This window comes from Lepidochelys olivacea (genome assembly GCF_965140295.1).
Source record: "Lepidochelys olivacea isolate rLepOli2 genome assembly, chromosome: 1".
NCBI classification, from domain to species: domain Eukaryota; kingdom Metazoa; phylum Chordata; order Testudines; family Cheloniidae; genus Lepidochelys; species Lepidochelys olivacea.
Window position 1 is genome coordinate 155,641,443 of NC_140411.1, and position 13,883 is coordinate 155,655,325.

General features: G+C 44.5%; 1 protein-coding gene across 1 annotated transcript; it reads left to right on the forward strand.

Moving 5' to 3' along the window:
- Positions 1-3,306: 3,306 nt before the first annotated feature.
- NYX (nyctalopin) lies at positions 3,307-8,179 on the forward strand (the record flags this gene model as incomplete). Its single annotated transcript, XM_084624393.1, has 2 exons — positions 3,307-3,328; positions 6,780-8,179. The coding sequence occupies 2 exons, from the start codon at positions 3,307-3,309 to the stop codon at positions 8,177-8,179; spliced, it is 1,422 nt and encodes a 473-aa protein (XP_084480519.1).
- Positions 8,180-13,883: the final 5,704 nt, after the last annotated feature.

The window sequence follows — 13,883 nt, forward strand, 5'->3', positions numbered from 1 at the left end:
AGCACAGTTTCAGCTCAACAGCAGCCACAATGGACGTTCCCACACTTACTCTAGCCGTATTGCCAACCCCAAACATTACTAAATCATGAGTCAGACCCCTCCCCCGCCAAATCACAGGATTGCCTTAAAAATCATGAGCTTATAAAAATACAATTTTTAATTGCCTTCTGGTTTTGAACCTTTAGAGTTCACATTTTCCAGCTTTTCTGTTCTTTGCAGCCATGAGTGCTAGGCACTTTCACTATATATATAAAATACACATTTGAGATTCTCACATATTCACATGATTCCAGGAGCTGGGACAACCAGAAAACCCCCAAATATCACAAGAGTTGGCAACATGCTATGTGAACCACAAAACTACAGCAATTTGTCCACAGAGCTTGATGTTCACAAATAGGCAGCCTGACCCAGTAACATCACAGCTAGCTCCAGGCAGAGAAAGGTGGCCTGGTCATTTGGGAGTTGCTCACTTACAGTCAGACCAGTGCACTCCAAAGGAATGTACTAAGCCATATGTGTTGTAATAGAGTCAGACGGGCTTCTCAGTGTGAACTAACAACTTTGTGCTCAGTAAACCATCTAAACAATGTGTTTACTCTGAAGCCTAATGCCCCATTAGAGGTTAACTATTTCACTGCTGATTATTTTGGTAGGCACATGAAGCTCCAATGCTTATCTAGTGCGGTTGGACCCTGGGGTGGATATTGGGAATATACCCTACCAGTTTAAAGAATAACCTACTGTTGTCAGTACTGGTACTTCCTGTGCCAGCCTCTCTCCCCCTGACGCTCAGTGCCTGGGCTGACTGAATTACTCACCCCCCTGTCTAGGAAAATGCAGGGAGGGGAAAGAAACTGGTGGCTGTCTATCCTATCCCTTCTAGAGGAAAAAGGAAGTGGGTCCAAACTGTTTGTCACCTGAGTGCCTCCTCTAGAAGTGTATTACCAGCACTCCCGATTTCACTCAAATTTTAGCCCTGAGTCACAGGCCTCACTGAGTTGCCTTTGTCTGGGGGACCCGGAGCCGCTCTTTCAGCTTTTCTGCAGAACTCAGAACCTGCCTGTCCTCCTCCTCCCAGCTCTCACTGCCCCTCTCCCTGTTCCCTTGTCCTGTACCTCCTTGCAGCACCTGCAGCACACAGGGAACAGCAGCAAGTGAGAGAGGCCGCAGGCCCCACCAGCAACAGCAGTGGGCAGTGCCACCATGGGCTCCGGGGCTGGAGCGCCCACGGGGAAAACCCACCGGCAGCCAAGCTCCTCTCTCCGCCCCCCCACCCCACTACACCTCTGCCTCCTCCCGAGTGCACCGCATCCCCGCTTCTCCGCCTACCTCCCACCACTTGAGGCTGCAAAACAGCTGTTTCACAGCGTAACAAGCTTCGGGAGGAAGGGAGAGGAGGGGGGAGGAGAGGGAACGTGGCACACTCAGGGGAGGAGGTGGGGAAGAGGCAGGGCCTGGGCGGATTTGGGGAAGGGGTTGGAATGAGGGTGGGGCAGGGGCAGGAGCGGGGTCGAGTACCCACCGGCGTTAGCAGAAGTCAGTGCCTAGGGCTGCTACGAAAGGAGGAGGGTGCAGGGAAGTCATAGTATCTGGAGGAGAGAGCAAACACAAAGGGAGGGTTTGGGGTAGAGACAGGAAGGAAGTACAGTGCAGTGTGCAAGGACCTGAGACAGATTGGAGATATGGCGGGGCAGGAGGGGTGGGCACACAAAGGAGAAAGAGGTGGGGAAGGTAGGCCAGGATCTCAGTGTAAGGAGGGGTGAGGAGATGCCAACTGAAGATACCAGGGGACATGCTGGCTTTGCTCCCAAACTCAGATTAACTGGCTCTAGCTGCAGTTCATTTACTGAAAGAGTGAAATTAATTCACCGGAAAAGAAGGCAAAGGGTTTTTCCACCACCCCCCAGGCATTGTTAGTGAGTGATCCCAGCCTCTCTCATTTAATTCTAACACACCCTAAAGAAACCATTATTATTCTGTCAAAAGAGGCTTTAAATATTGCCTCACGTCCTGCATGCAACAGTATTGCCATGTACAGATCCTGTCCTGACAACTCCACACACAAACATCAGCCTGGCAAGCAGAACATACTCTTAGACAGAATGGGTGTTTTCTCTCAAGAGTAATATATACTGTGCATCTCCCCCGGTCCTCTTTCCCTCTCCTCCAGGTTTCATTGCAGGCTGTGTATCAGTGCAAAAGATACATGACGCTTGAATCTGATTCTCATTCATGCCCATGTAATTTAGAGACAACTTCCATTCAGGTCAGTAGAATTGTACCTTTGAACAAACGATGGGAAATCAGAATTGGGCCTGTGGTTTGGACTGGAGCATATCCCTGAGTTTGGGAGGCTTTTAAGCTGAGGGTGCTGTGTTGGTCTGGTTAGTTCAGCCATCGTTATTTCGATTAGCTGAAATCATAAGCCTGTGCTTGCCCAAAAATATAATTACATTCCCCCCCCCCCCCCCCCCCGTTTTGTAATGGCTTTGTTTTAGATTCCTAGTAATGCTATGTTGATGGCAGAGAGCCAGTTCTAGGCTGATTTTTTTGTGGAGTGGTGGTGGTGGTGGGGAGAATGCAGCAGATTGGTTTGTCAGCAATCCCTGTTTTGCTTTGGAGTTTTAAAGGACAGAAACGTTCTTCCAGCTCCGCTAATCCTCCTCTGATACAGAGGATTTTCCTGCCATTAAATGATAGCTTTGGAGGGGAAAAAATGCCAACTCTTCAGAGAGGGACCAGTAGAACTAATGGCCAGGTCCAGAGAAGGATGGCGGATGCGGCCATTGCTCCATTAGGTAAGTGATGTAACCATGAATAAATGAGTTATTTTATTAAGGGTTCATTGTGGCAGTTCATTGCTGGTTCAATAACGCTGCTGTGTAAAAGCATCTGTAGATCTGATTACGTGATCAGTCTCTAGCAGCCTAATGATTTTTCCTTATTCCCATCCATCTAGGCACATTTCAGTGGTTCACCTCATGTTAAAGATTTGGGCAAGCCCTTGCTGAAAAGCCCTGTGAAGAATAGTACAAAACCGAAGTGTGCACTGAAAAGGTCAGTGACAAAAATAAATAAAAGGAAGAAATCAATACGATGGTCTGAAGCTTAGGGGAGAGAGTTGGTTTAGAAAAACCTTTCTCTGTGGATTTCAATCTTCCTTTCTAGACACAGACTTTATAATGGGATGATGATATGTGTAAATGATAATGGACTGAAATGATCTCCGTTCCTTCCATCTACTTTTAGATCCCAGAAGTTTACTTGCCAGACCTGAAATGCCACAAGTGAATAATCAAGGTGATGTTTGTCATCATTTTAAATGGTGAGCAGTATTTTTATTTTGTGAAAGCCAATAGTAGTTTCTAGGATTAGACCAATCACTTTGAATGTTTTTGGCTAACTATATCATTTCAAACGTTGTCTCCTTGTGCTGCTGAAAACCCAATGCAGATAACTTGTAGGTCTTCTCATTCATTTGTGCAAATATTAAAGTTATTTAAAATAATGTTGCAGTTAAATTGAATTGAGAAAAAATTCTCCCCTCCTCCACCCCCCACTTCTCAATCTCAATCACAGAACCAGTTTGGTGATATTCTGAAACTGACAATATTTTTTCATTCTTTTATATTACACATATTTAATTCAACCAATATTACCACAGATTCTCTGTCTGAGCTGACAGGAGATAAAAGTTCCAGCCAGTATAGCTGCTTGAACTGTACCAGACGTAGCCCAAGGAGCAAATGTGTTTTTTTGGGGGAAAAAAAAGTTTTGAACAAACAGAGTTTTCCTGTTTCCAGCTGAGATTTAAACACATTCATCATTTTTAAAATTATTTGCATAATAACAGCATAAATGTGTCAGTGCTTTGAATACAGATCTGCTGTCAAAAGAGATTAGAAATGGGATCAAGGTGCAAATTCAGATTGGCAACTAGGTTTGAATTTTGCACCCTCTCAGAATTTGGTGGTGTTCAGGTGAAGGATGTTAGCAGGATGCTTAACTGTAAAAAATAAGGGAAAAAATACTGCAAATCTTCTGATAGTGAGGGGTTCTGCGCTTTTTTTTTTGGTGGGGGGGAGGAGAGTTGTTGCTTGGAGGACATTGTCTTCTAAGGCTGGATTGTCCCCAATAATGGATTCAATATTTTATGCAGACTAGAGAGATTTATTTATAAATAGACAACCTATTGTGTTGTGAAAATCTGCTAGCGGTAGATCCACATTCAGCAGACCAACAAAAAAACTGCTTGTTATTAGAATCTCATCAGACTAGGAAGTGACTTGGCTTGACCTGAACTCAGATGTTTTCTTCAGAGAAGTCAAGGGATTAGAGAGCAAACTGGGAGTCAGGAGACCCGGGGTCTGTACTGAACTTGGCCACTGACTCATTGCATGATTTTGGGCATGTCACTTAGTCTCTCTTGGTCTCAGTTTACATCTTTGTAATGGAAATAATTAATTTAAAATGGCTGCTGTGTAACCGTGACTGAAATCTGTAAATCCTCCACCAACCTTTACGATGACTTGCAAAGGAAAGTTTTCACTAGGTTTGGGCTTTTTTTCCCTCTTCATAATTTACAAAGAGTCTGAAAAGTGTTTTTTTAAACAATATTATGCTTATTTTTTACCTTGGAATTATCAGGAAAGTCAAATCAGGTCATCTCTTGTTTTGCCGGAGGAGCTATAATGGAAGGGATTTGATTGCTGAATTAGGAAAGGACTTCCTTTATCAAAAATGTTAATTAGTTATTGCAGTTAAATGCATGTTAAGAAAAACAAAACAAAAAAGAATTTTAAACAGTCTGAATAAAATTCCTCCCCCCTTTCAATTATTCTATGTTCATTGACTTGATTCTTGTAGTGTCACCGTTTTGCTAGTTCTCCAGTTCCCACATAGCCTCCAGGGTAATTTCTAAAGTAAAAAACAATCAGAATTTTTTTTGGTGGGGATGCACCCTGCTCCCATGTTCAGGCTTTCTTTATACAACATAAGGGCTCCAATCCTCCAGAGACCCATATGGTCAGACCCCAATGCCTTCATGGAATCCCATTGATTTTAAAGGGTTCTGTCAGGCAGTTTGCTTTGCAGGATTGGGGCCCGAAGAAGGATTTAAAAAAGGCACAAACCCAATTTTAAAAAATTTCTGCACAGGTCACCTTGAAAAGGGACAGAAATGCTCAGAACACCCAGAAAAGCTTCAAACAACAATTTGATTTGTATAGGAAAGCCAAAGAGTCTAGTTATATAGAAGATGGAGAGCTGCTGAAACTTAATCTTTTATAGCAAAATCACCACAAACAAGTGGTTGATCTTCCAAACCACCACACAAGAAGAGCAGGCAAAGGCAGCAATCACTGCACCATTAGTCCCCGAGGAGAGCAAATCTGGCCAGGCACCATTTAGTCTTGCAGCTTGCCTTTGAGGAATGGGCAGTCTCACCAGTGAATGCCCCTTCTGCTACTCAAGGGCCCAGCGTGAAACTCGTGAGGCTGGCAGTCCTGTGAGAGAGTTGGCTAGCAATGAGGAGGACACCTGGTTATTTTTTTTAAAAAGTAGCAGTGATATGAGAGCTGATAAACTGCAACAGAAAAATCACTCAGCAGGCGACACCCTGCCAATGACAATGTCAAGAGCTTGCGGATGCTCTGTTTCATTCCAGTTGAACAGGAGGTGGGACACACCTTGGGAGAGCAAGTACAAAATGAAATGTTTTCAGTTCTCTCCCTGAAGACTGTATTTCTCAGACTTCCAGCTGTGTAGGCTTTCCCTTCACACACAGCCTCATCCGTCCCTGCTTACACTGCCTCCAGTTCCTGCTCCTCTTGTTTGAGTGGAACCAGGGAGTTTTCACCTTCCTCATCACTGTACATCCTTTTGCTTGATCCTAACTACACAGCCAGAACGCCATGGCAGCCACACACTTGCAAGGCAGCCAGGGTGCTAGGAAATAGTAACCAATGGGTAGAGCAAAGCAAGCACAATACCGGAGGCTCAGAGCATCACCTTTAATATGGAATGTCTAGTCTGAGGAAAAATGTGTTTCAAAGATATTCCTGAACCTGCCTTTCCCTCATGTTTTTCCATCAAATCCATTGCAGGAATGGCTTTTTAAATACTACACTTTACTTTTAACTGCTGATAGTTCTCCTTATATTAAAGCTCCTACCCAGGTCACTAGTGGAATAAATTTAAAAATGAATGGACTTATCCCAGGAAAAAGAGGCAAAACCTGGGGACATTGCAATGCCTCAGACAACTAACCACTCCTCCTGCTAGCTGGCAAACCTGCTTGCAGTTCTCCCAAACAAACAAGCCAATCCCCCGCCCAGCTGAAAGACCTGCCAACCCCCAAAGCATCCCAGGCTCAGTCCCAGTGGGAGTACCTAGACATTAATTATGGTGATACTGAGAAAGACGTGACAGAAGGTGGAAACATTCCTAAAAGAATTTAGTAGGAAATAAATTCAACAGGGTTATATAGGAACCGACAGAATTTGAGAGAGATTAAATCCATTATAGAATTCCACAGGAGGCCCTAGGGCAAAATAACCCTTCTTGAGTAAATTCTGTAGGATTCTTCCATGAGAGTTCCTGGTTCTCCTTAAGTGAAACTGTATTTAATGGGTCATTATTAGCGGTCTGGCTAGATCTGAGGCATAAATTAGTCTTTTGGTCATAATTAACATTTATTAACTGCTCCTCTTTCTCTCTCTCCTCTTCCCCCCAACCCCCCGTTATCTGTGTGGCAATTGTACTGCTCCCACCACCAGTCATTCTGTGTATCCCTCACATCCATGCTGTGTGGGCCTGCGTACGCTCCTGCCCTGCCCACTGCGTGTGCACCCAGGAGCGGAGCTGTTCCGTCCTGTGTGACCGTGCCGGCCTTCTGCAGATCCCCAGCGACTTCCCCTGTGAAGCCTCCTCTATCAACCTGGATAAAAACAGTATTAAATTCGTCTCAGAGAGGGCCTTTGGGACCCTGCCTTCCCTCAAATCTCTCTCACTCCAGCACAACAACATCTCCTTCATCACTCCCGGGGCTTTCAAAGGGCTTCCCAGGTTGACTGAGCTTAAAATGGCTCACAACGAATACATCCGCTACCTGCACACTCGCACTTTCACTGCCCTCAGAAAGCTTGTCAGACTAGACCTTGCTGATTGCAACCTTTTCAACATCCCAGACAGGATTTTCATAGAGCTCCCTGCCCTTCAGGAGCTCTTCTGTTTCCAGAACAATTTCCGAAGGATCCCTGGAGCCATACGAGGCATGGAGAATTTGACCCATGTTTACTTGGAGCGAAACAAGATAGAAGCTGTAGCCTATAATTCTCTGCAAGGCCTCACCAGGCTGAAGTATCTTAACCTCCAAGACAACAGAATAAATGTCATTCATGACCAAGCCTTTCAAGATTGTCAGAAAATGGAGTATCTCTATCTGAATGACAACTTGCTTAGTGACCTCCCAGAAAACTCCTTTGATGGGCTGAGATACCTGAAAATGCTCAATCTTGGTGGGAATTTTCTCAGGAATGTGTCCAACACCTGGTTCCGGAACCTGGTTCAACTGGAGGTTCTGTACTTGGACCGAAATAGGGTCAACTACATTGAAGAAGGGGCTTTTGAAAACCTAACCAGCCTGGTCTCTTTGCATTTGAACAGTAACAACATAACTACCCTGCCTTTTTCCGTCTTCCAGCCAGTCTATTTCCTGGGAAGGCTCTATCTTTTCCGGAACCCCTGGGAGTGTGACTGCAGGCTTGAATGGCTGAAGGAGTGGATGGAGAATTACAGACTTGTCAGGGATATTCCTTGTGTCTCCCCCTCCTCAGTAGCTGGTATTGACTTGGCGGATGTGCTATTTGACAGATCACCTGAAGGTTACTGTCTTGACCCAGTGGAGTTAAACATCACGTCCTACAGCCCAACCCCGACTGAAGAGCCTCACTCTACCACAGAGAGCAAGTTCAGCAGCCTTATCTCCAAACTTCTGCTCCAGGAGGGCCTTCCCGAGGGGATGGCAAACACCTCTGAAATATTAACCAACACCACCCTGTTGGACAGGCTAGGTGATGAGGTTTCTTCAGGGGTGGGGGAATATGCTATCTCCTGCTCTTTCCACCTCCTGGCACTCATTACAGCTCAAGCAGTGATGGTTCTGCAGAGTAAATAACCCAAGGGCTGCCTCAAGCACGTTGCTATTTAAGAACTGAGTTTCTGTAGAATGTAGTCATTAGAGAGGAGCTGATGCTGCAGAGTTCAGATGCTGATCTGACTCCAAATTTCCCGGCAATACAGCGGGTGTTTGGGTCCAGGAGTTTGATTTGGGCCCATCTTTGGAAGTAACTAATCTCCTGGAGGCAGGGATTTTATCTTTTTTGTGTTTGTAAAACCCCATGTACTTTGACAGAACATTATGAGACAGCAGCAATAATAAGGAGTTTGAGCCAACTATTGTCTCTGGGACCGCAGCTTTCCCCCGCTAGATGTGAACTGAAAGGGCACCTTACTGAAGACAGCACTGCAGCATATATTCATTTAGGGTCAATCCTGATTCCCTGGAAGTCTCTGGAAAAACTCCCATTGATTTTCATGGGTGCAGGGATTGAACTGTAAACTGCGAGCCTCACCCATAGATCCTGAGACACATAAGGAACCTGATCATCTGCTTATGGTGTTTTATGCTGATATAACTCCATTGACTTCAGTGGAGTTACTTCTGATTTACACCAAGGTGGGAGGAGAATCAGATCTATTCTACACAATGCCAAGAGGAAGGGGGGAAAGTGAGCAGGTCGGTAGCCCTGTGCTAAGGTCTGTGGCTTATCAGTCACATTGGAAATTGCATTTGGGAAGAGCAAGCCATTTTGACTGGGCCTACATTTTTCTCATTCTCCCACCGCTGCTCTAATATAGTGTTTCTCCATGACCGGTCTGTGGACCGGTGCCAGTCCCTGTGATCGCCCTGACGCAGTTTAGGAAGGCAGCAGGCCGGTTCCTGGTACCCAAAAGGTTGAGAGACACTGCTCTAGCACCTGTACAGCCTCAGTGGTGCTCAGAAGAGTGAGCGCGCTCATGTAGAGAGGGCAGCAATGCTTTTTCCAACTTGTCGTCTAACCCTCCTTAGAGCAGATTTAGATGACACGGTGGCAAAACCACCAGTGGCCTGTCTATATTAGCCCTCCCACCTAATACCAGTGGAGCTGTGCTGGTGATAGACCAACAGTGGGGGCACCTGAAGAAATATGGCTCTAAAGCAGGCTTCTCTGACCTGGTAATTTCTTTGGGGCCTGTATGTGGGTATACAAACACAAACCAACCCCGCACTCTCTGGGGAGGACAAAACTAAAAGGAAAATAGACAAGAGACTTTGGGGAATAAATGGCTGAATGATGGTGGGTAATACAGGATTTCACCACACAAAAACTAATTTTAGCAGTTTCCCTGTGCTTAAATCTGTGACTGGCTATTGCCGGGAAGAATTGGGGAAACAGAGTTTTAAAAAGGGCTTAAAAATATGACTGATTCTGCATGTAAGTCACACAGGCCAACCACAATAGCTTCCACTAGGCCATTATTTAACAACTCTTTAGTGGTTGTGTCCTCAAGGAATGTGACCATTCCGAGTTAAACAGGTCTACTCCTCGTTTCTGCCGAGCCCCTCACAACTGAAAAGAGGCAGCAATGGATGTGGTAATTAGGCCACAACTTTATTCACTTAAAATATCTGGCAGTAAATTGTACAGCGCAGGTCACCATCCTTTCCTTAATCATTTCAAAATAATCTCCCACCCAGTCCCAGTGCTGGATCCTGCCGCCATCTCCTTGTATAAGGTAAAAGAGGACTCAAAGAAGTGGGGTTGGTTCCCTGCTGTTCCAGACACAGGAGCCCAGTACTGTCCTTCCTCAGCTCCCTTAAAGAGAGCTAGAAAAAAGTGTGTGTGGGGGGGGAAGGGGATGGGGGGAGTCAGCTCTCTGCTGTACCAGAAAAGGGAACTCCAACCCCTTCCTCAGAATCCTTAAGGGATGCTTTCTTTCAGATCTTTTTTCTGTCCGTTTTAGTGGGTGACTGGACCCTTCCATAATGCGTATGTGTACTGGACACCTGCCACAAGTTTTACCTATTAAAGGGTGATATTATGACTTAACCCCCCTACCCCACTGTACTGGGTCCCAGATCTGCTGTGGGAAAGGTGAAAAAAACCACCCTGCCTTGGCCACACTGGCAGTGAGGGAAAGATTCCTGCCCAGCCCCCAGTGAAAAAACGGGACTAGCATTATTTGGGGGGGAGGGATAGCTCAGTGATTTGAGCATTGGCCTGCTAAACCCAGTGTTGTAAATTCAATCCTTGAGGGGGCCATTTAGGGATGTGGGGCAAAAATTGGGGATTGGTCCTGCTTTGAGCAGGGGGTTGGACTAGATGACCTCCTGAGGTCCCTTCCAACCCTGATATTCTATGATTCTATTCTATGCCCACAAGAAGGTCATGAGGAAACCCAGTCCTCTTGCAAGTTTCATGGGAGATGGGAGAAATCATGGCCATTTAACTTATGCAAAATGACTGTTCAGCTTATGAACTTCCAGCCCAGTTGGTTTTTAAAAGCAGAAGTATCCTCCTCCTCAGTAAAGTGTACCAGCCAAAACAGGGGTCTCTCGGGGCTTAATGATAACCTCTATTGGGCTCTGGTATTATTTACCCCACCTTTTCAAAGAAAAACAACTGCATGACAATTAACAGCCAGCAATTTCTGGTGGAGTGGTAAATATTCCCAAATTAAATCATGTTAGTGGAGGTAAACTCCTGATCTGTCTGTAGTTATATTCAATTTTTTTCCCAGTGAGGATGCCAGATGGTTTCATAAATGCCAGTTTGACCTGTTTGGTGCATTAAATTCAATGACTTTGGCTTTCCAGGCTATTTATGAATGCATTAATCTTCTTAAATGCTAAATTCATCTGTGGATTATAAATGGTTGTTTTTCAAAACCGTACCAGCCAAATGCTGTAGACTAAGTTGAAGATTTCTTTAGAGGAGCATTATTTCACCCCATCACTGAAGGTTTATCAATAGAAATTTGACACAAGTTGCTAGTGCACTGGGCACAGGGGTTATTTTTCATTTCCTACAGATAGATATTTGTTGTATGAACGGAATATTTTTATCTTCTGCTCCACGATACACAAAAACTGAAGGGCATCTTATTGTGCAATTGTTACAGGGAAGCAGAATGTAGATTTCAAGTTAACTCTTGCTTCAAAGGTCTTTCTTTTTAATTCCGAAGAGGCAGGTTAAGCTCTGAATCTGAATCAACTCAAAGTTTATGATTCAGCTGTGACATCTGAGAAACAATAATGTGGGATGAGGAACATGCCACCACATACGACATTTTACTGCTTGATAACAACAGTTAGAAATTCAGAAGTGCTGGGGCAGTGGTCTTAGTTCCTTACAAATTATGTAGCCAAATAGTCTTACCATTCCCAGAAAGCTTTTTTCTGTAATAAATCTGTGGCTGCCTAGAAACTTCATAGCTGTTAATATGCCGTACAGCGTTGCCACTCAACTTCACTGCACCACAGGGGCCAGAGCTCATCTTCTCCTAATTGAAAAGCCTACCTGAGCTAAGAAGCAATTGGCATGTTATTACCAGTATAGAACATATGACACACAGTTGAGCAGTTCTACTTCTGTTGAGAAGAGGCCATAGTATGTGCATGTACACACACAGGCAAATTCATTAACATGAAACAGTTTGACTCACATTGTTAATACATTTCCTTAACTCTGGCTGACTGATTTGGTGACTGTTAGGGGGCTTATTCCTTCACTCACTTACTACCCTGGTCCTTCTTGCATGAACAGAGAGCAACAATACCAGAAGTCCAAAGGTGCAAATAATTCGATCTTTATTGGGGTGAACTTCCAGCAAGCATGATTCCAGTTTCCTTCCTTAGTGTCCCCCTTCCCAGCTCTGACACCACAGAGCCTTACGCCTGTGTCCCTGTTCCCATTCCTGCCCTTAGCCAAACATGATTCCAATTCCCCCCCCATTCCCATTTCCCCCCTTAGCCAAACATGATTCCAATTTCCCCACTCCCATTCCCTGTTCCCATTTCCCCCACCCACACACTTCCTGATGGACTGCAGACTATATAGTAAAACTTGAGTTCTGCTTAGCTATACTAACCAATCATTTTCCTGAAATTTAACTAATCAATCCTAACATATTGTAACATGGATTATGTAACCAATTATATCCCACCACCTTAATTAGTTTACACCCAGCAAAATTAATTATACAGCAGACAGGAACAATCACAGAACCAGTCAGAGATTATACAGACAAACAATAGCAAAAAGGGGAACTATAATGACAAAACAATACAGAAGCGAGGATTTCACATCCCAGCTATTGATAAGTGAGTTCTTGCCAGACAGGATGCTATTAAACTAAGTTTCCTTTTACATTTTCTAGGCACTTCCCTTTCTCTGGAGGCCATAGGCATCATCAGGACAGGATTGTATTCCTAACAGCCCAATAGCACCTTCTTTCAATGTGACTAGTTTGGAATGTGAGGATGTGACCGGTCGCTTCCCAGCTTATGGCTGCCTCTGCTGCTTAGCCAAAGGCCTTAGCCTAAGCACAGGGCCTCAGACTGTCATAGTAAGAGAAGGCCCTTACACTGGCAGACAGTGATTTTGATTCTCTCTTTTATACCTCTATAACTTGCTAAGTGAGAAGAATACACCTAAATTCTCAGAGTACAGGCCTTTACAGACAGGCCTGAATATCTATATCCTAACAGTGGCTTCCCCCCAGTAAAGAAGAAGTTTGGAAAACAAAGGGTTATGTTTCATTAACCAATAGTTGCAACTGAAAGCCTGGAAGGATATTTCAGTGCACCGTGGGAATTTTAAAGCATGTGTTGGGCTATACATGTCCTGTCTATTTGTTTACCTTTCACCAAGCTTCTTTCTAAGACCCTATGTTCTTAACATACAGAGTATTACACTGAGGCATCTAGTAACAGTAAAACTGTTTTTAAATAACTTCTGTTGAGTAGGAGGCAAATTAAAATGGAGTCTTATCTTTGGTTTGAATAGTTTGACTTTGTTCTAGGGATGGGCTCAAGCTGCAAAATTTGATGCATAGGGGCTGCCGCACCCCCTGGCTTGAAGTGGTTTCTATCCTATACAGGGGTTGCAGTTCAATTCAATGGCTCTCAGCGCCCCCACTATAAAAGTTGTTCCAGCGCCCCTAGCTAGATGGAAAACGACCCCAAAGTTGGGTGTCATTGAGATCTGGGATGTTGGCTTGGGCCATTATAATGATAGATGCCATTTGAAAAATCTAGCTCTGGATTTCAGATACGTCCAACGTCAATATGGGGCTTGGGATCAAGCCCAGCTCTCCTTTATTTTGCACATTTCTGGAGAAAACTTCTTCCACGGGATCCTTTCAAGGCCTTCATTGAGCCCAGATGTTCCTCTTCCTTGTTGCACATAGTCAAGGTGTACTGCTGTCCTTAGTAGGCTAGAAGAGGTGTTTACACTGATGTCAGCTGAAAAACATCAGACTCTCACAGCGAGGTATGCAGGCTCCTGCAAGATTTTTGGCAGCATAAGTGGCAATTCAGTTTATTAAGTGAATAAATACTAGTATATACTTCTTTGCTGATGTTCCTCTTTGTCTTTAATAGTAGCAGCTATTAAACTATGCAAGAGCAGGGGCTGATTAGGGTAGAAAAGAGGAACTGTGTTGATTATGGACACCAACCTTTGACCCCAGATTTCTATGGCATCTGCCCATGTCATTGTAACTTCCAGAAGCCTTCAGGAGACTTGCACTAGAGGAGCAACTTTGCCCATGTCAAC